The 4752-nt window shown below is 39.8% G+C and overlaps 2 protein-coding genes across 2 annotated transcripts; one reads left to right on the top strand and one right to left on the bottom strand.

The window, feature by feature from the left end:
• Positions 1–43: 43 nt before the first annotated feature.
• Positions 44–1038, top strand: LOC113472037. Its single transcript, XM_026831586.1, has 2 exons — positions 44–561; positions 892–1038. Exons 1-2 carry the CDS (start codon positions 191–193, stop codon positions 1010–1012), a joined length of 492 nt encoding a protein of 163 aa, XP_026687387.1. The 5' UTR covers positions 44–190; the 3' UTR covers positions 1013–1038.
• Positions 1039–2252: 1214 nt separating this feature from the next.
• On the bottom strand, positions 2253–4121 carry LOC103520498. The gene is made up of 3 exons (XM_008485594.2): positions 4071–4121; positions 3523–3660; positions 2253–2589 (listed from the first exon to the last, which is right to left on the bottom strand). The coding sequence occupies exons 1-3, from the start codon at positions 4119–4121 to the stop codon at positions 2512–2514; spliced, it is 267 nt and encodes an 88-aa protein (XP_008483816.2). The 3' UTR covers positions 2253–2511.
• Between the last annotated feature and the right edge of the window lie 631 nt (positions 4122–4752).

The following is a 4752-nucleotide window of genomic DNA, read 5'->3' as shown; positions in this document are numbered from 1 at the left end:
GGGCGTTACCACCGGAACGGCCGTGCTCTTGAAAAACATCAACGCAGCCGAGACGTCAAAATTCACCTCGTTTTATTTGGCGTTCGCGAGCGATATCATCGACCTTTGTGGAGCGTACAACATCAAATGCCACATCGAGTTTGACTACACGTTCTTTTTCAAGCAGATCATCAACGGTGAACTTATTTACATGGAGCAGCTCCTTAAAGTGGTCCAAACCCTGTTTGTGAACCTGAGAAACACCTTGCTCTTTAACACAGCGCTGAAATTCCAGGAGAACTTCATCCACAATGAATTCCTTTACGATTATGTGTACACGTTTCTTCTCAACCTCCTCCTTGTTCATGATCATCTGTACAAGGGCATTTTCACGACTCTAACCCTCATGTTAAAGCTTAACGGGGACGGCGTTCACAGCAATCCGTTCAACTATACCATCGTTCAGTACTTCGTGAGACATCGGAACTACTCGGTTAGTTTTCTCCATTTCGTCAATCACCTGTTGGGTCTGTATGTGAGGAACTATGTGGACTGTTCCCGATGTGTTGGCATGCCGAGAAGGCAGAAAGTGGTGGAGCTGGTGCAGACGAATGTGGAGGTGTGGGAGAACTTCATCCACAATGAATTCCTTTACGATTATGTGTACACGTTTCTTCTCAACCTCCTCCTTGTTCATGATCATCTGTACAAGGGCATTTTCACGACTCTAACCCTCATGTTAAAGCTTAACGGGGACGGCGTTCACAGCAATCCGTTCAACTATACCATCGTTCAGTACTTCGTGAGACATCGGAACTACTCGGTTAGTTTTCTCCATTTCGTCAATCACCTGTTGGGTCTGTATGTGAGGAACTATGTGGACTGTTCCCGATGTGTTGGCATGCCGAGAAGACAGAAAGTGGTGGAGCTGGTGCAGACGAATGTAGAGGTGTTGGGAGAACGGTATGGAGAGGCGAACGTGTTGCAGAGTCTGCGAAATAAGGTGAGCCACGCCACAAGGCTAGTTTTATAAAGGTGTGTCCAAACGTAGTCGACCAGCCGTTGATCGATGGTGATCCACGAGTAAAATCTATGTTATCAAGGCAGTGTGGGCGTCTCAGTCGGCATCAATCGATGGCCGCTTGACTATGAGTGAACACACTTTAAGCCTTAAAGGAACCAATTTCATCTAAGGATTCTAAGGTCGGCCCCTCACTTTCAGTTTTGCACGATGCGATGGGCACAGGCCTGTCTGGCACAAATGAAGGTTAGTGGCCGGCTTAAGGGCTAAGTGGCAAAGAACGAAGAACGCAATAATATACAATTGAAAAGGCCAGGAAATAAAGAGGTTATGGAATTATATTGTCATTTATTTGAGAATTTAACCACACAATAAAAAGGTTATGGAATTATATTGTCATTTATTTGAGAATTTAACCACACAATAAAAAGGTTATGGAATTATATTGTCATTTATTTGAGAATTTAACCACACAATAAAAAGGTTATGGAATTATATTGTCATTTATTTGAGAATTTAACCACACAATAAAAAGGTTATGGAATTATATTGTCATTTATTTGAGAATTTAACCACACAATAAAAAGGTTATGGAATTATATTGTCATTTATTTGAGAATTTAACCACACAATAAAAAGGTTATGGAATTATACTGTCATTTATTTGAGAATTTAACCACACAATAAAAAGGTTATGGAATTATATTGTCATTTATTTGAGAATTTAACCACACAATAAAAAGGTTATGGAATTATACTGTCATTTATTTGAGAATTTAACCACACAATAAAAAGGTTATGGAATTATACTGTCATTTATTTGAGAATTTAACCACACAATAAAAAGGTTATGGAATTATACTGTCATTTATTTGAGAATTTAACCACACAATAAAAAGGTTATGGAATTATACTGTCATTTATTTGAGAATTTAACCACACAATAAAAAGGTTATGGAATTATACTGTCATTTATTTGAGAATTTAACCACACAATAAAAAGGTTATGGAATTATACTGTCATTTATTTGAGAATTTAACCACACAATAAAAAGGTTATGGAATTATACTGTCATTTATTTGAGAATTTAACCACACAATAAAAAGGTTATGGAATTATATTGTCATTGCTTCGTTTGTTTGTGCGCAAGCGTTTCTGCGCATTTTTACGTGAAGTCTGACGTCACAACTCTTTGAACTTTTTCAATAGAACGGCAATTGAAAATTGAATTTTCGACCTTTTAAAGTTACTTTCTCGGAGTTTTGACCTCAGATTTGAATTTTTCACAACTTTTTACGTAGGAAACGACCTTTTATTAATATTTTCCCAATTGCAACTCCTCAATTGTATTAATCAAAGAGATTTCAAATGAGGTTGACTTCTATCTCCAACGCTATAATAAGGATAAGAGAGTAAGCGCCAAATTTACATTTCCCCTGTATTGTGTACTGTGTACGGGCCAATGTGAAGTGCATCCTGACTATCCTTTGTTTGGACAAGAAGGCAGCTTTTAGCGTGGTCTTCCCAGTCTTTGAATGAAACAGCCTTTGAACGAGTTCAATCGGACATCGACCTCTCCTTCCTCCAACTGAAATCAATGTAAGAATTAAGGTAAATTATGTAAGTCTGTATGTACATAAATTGCCTTTTGATTTGCCCATAGGTATTCCTTTTTTTATATCACGTTTTTAAAGACGTAATTATGGCGTAAAATAAGGTAGTGTGTTAAAGGAAAAGTTACTAGGTGCCTCTGGTGCCTGTGTGTCTTGGACATTTCTCACCTCAGTGGTGCAGTGGTTAGCGTGGTGGACTTCGGATCTGGAGGTTGGTGGTTCGAATCCAAGTCAAGTCAAAAAATTTAGCGTAGTGCATTAAGCGGGGAACGACATTTGTGACAAGCATTTATGCTTAACACAATTAAAATTCCATTTCTCAGATTTTTTTTCCAAACGACACAAAATGTCCTTGTAGGCATCGTAATTTAAATGAGAGTGTTCCCAGTTCCCACTGAGCACGACACGATTTTTTTCCGAACTTCAAGTGGGAATGGGCCTTAAGCAGGTACCTATAGCTTTTTTTTATGGGATTTTACCTATACTTACCGGGTCTTTCTGATAGATATCCATATAGCAGGATGGTGACACACACTCCCGCACACAGCGCACTCTATTGAGAACTTTCAGTACTTACCGGATCTTTCTGATAGATATCCATATAGCAGGATGGTGACACACACTCCCGCACACAGCGCACTCTATTGAGAACTTTCAGTACTTACCGGGTCTTTCTGATAGATATCCATATAGCAGGATGGTGACACACACTCCCGCACACAGCGCACTCTGTTGAGAACTTTCAGTACTTACCGGATCTTTCTGATAGATATCCATATAGCAGGATGGTGACAGCACACTCATCAGCATGTTATTGGAGAAACCTCTGGACCAAACCTTCCTCCAACAGATCACTAACATTGTGATGGTGAAGATAAACAAATATAAAACCACCCACATAAACTTACCGGATCTTTCTGATAGATATCCATATAGCAGGATGGTGACACACACTCCCGCACACAGCGCACTCTGTTGAGAGCTTTGAGATGTACACACTGCGGACTCTGCTCGCATGCGGACTCGTATTCGTGAAACATTAGCTCCTGGGATCAGCAGAGAGACGAAAATTAAAAATAAAATTAATTAAAGGAAAGGAATTTTTGTCACAAATGTCGTTCATAGTCGATCATCTGTGGAGTTTGCTGAGTGAGGTGTTGAGGAATTATGATCCGGCGTTCTTCAACAATGTCAAATGCTTTGCGGAACTCTGTCTCGGGAAATTGCCGAGTCTTCTCCAGTTGGAAACTGAGAAGATGGATGCAAGTTCAAAGACAATCATCAATGCAAATGCAAAGACAACCAACTCAAGTTCAACTGGTGACGAAACCCTATTGGTTAGCGATAAACTGAATCGGCTCACTCACATTGGCATGCAAATGCAAAGACAACCAACTCAAGTTCAACTGGTGACGAAACCCTATTGGTCAGCGATAAACTGAATCGGCTCACTCACATTGGTCTGTTGAGAGCTTTGAGATGTACACACTGCGGACTCTGCTCGCATGCGGACTCGTATTCGTGAAACATTAGCTCCTGGGATCAGCAGATCAGCAGAGAGACGAAAATTAAAAATAAAATTAATTAAAGGAAAGGAATTTTAATTGACTTGGACTCGAACCACCAACCTCCAGATACGAAATAAAATTAATTAGTTTTAACTTCAATAATTAGCAGAGACCGGCAGAATATGGCACTTATTTTTCCAAAATATGCCACTATATGGCAAAATAGTATGGCGCCACGACAGTAATTATGGCATTTGCTGGTCTCTGGTAATTAGGGAATTCGAAACAATGGCTATACATAACATATATAGGTAGGTAATCAAGCTAACGCAACTGTGCGGTGCGCTACGATAGCTTAAGGCTCACAGAGCTGCCAGCCTAGTTAGCTTAGTTGGTAGTGCGTCTGCCTTGTAAGCGCTAGGCCGCGGGTTCGATTCCCGCCCGGGGCGGATTTTATCCTGATGGGATAATGTTCGTTCTCGGAAACGGCTGGCTTTCTCCTATCCTGTCTTCCTTCTCTCCTCGATTTCGGGACGATAAGACCATAGCAGTTAAAGTTCCCTCTGTCAAACCTCTTAAAAAAAAAAAAAAAAAAAAAAAAAAAAAAAAAAAAAAAAAAAAACAAAAAAA

This window comes from Diaphorina citri, unplaced genomic scaffold (genome assembly GCF_000475195.1).
Source record: "Diaphorina citri unplaced genomic scaffold, Diaci psyllid genome assembly version 1.1 scaffold3695, whole genome shotgun sequence".
NCBI classification, from domain to species: domain Eukaryota; kingdom Metazoa; phylum Arthropoda; class Insecta; order Hemiptera; family Psyllidae; genus Diaphorina; species Diaphorina citri.
This window is presented reverse-complemented; position numbering and strand designations above follow the sequence as displayed.

Bases quoted from the DNA above. Each gene is read 5' to 3' on its own strand.
- LOC103520498 (XM_008485594.2), bottom strand. From the start codon at position 4,121: ATGCGAGCAGAGTCCGCAGTGTGTACATCTCAAAGCTCTCAACAGACC. The intron at 3,661-4,070 runs GTGAGTGAGCCG...TGCTGATCCCAG, and splicing joins AAAGCTCTCAACAGACCAAT to GAGCTAATGTTTCACGAATA. The intron at 2,590-3,522 runs GTAAGTTTATGT...CATTGATTTCAG, and splicing joins ATATCTATCAGAAAGATCCG to TTGGAGGAAGGAGAGGTCGA.
- LOC113472037 (XM_026831586.1), top strand. From the start codon at position 191: ATGGAGCAGCTCCTTAAAGTGGTCCAAACCCTGTTTGTGAACCTGAGA. The intron at 562-891 runs GCAGAAAGTGGT...CATGCCGAGAAG, and splicing joins TGTGTTGGCATGCCGAGAAG to ACAGAAAGTGGTGGAGCTGG.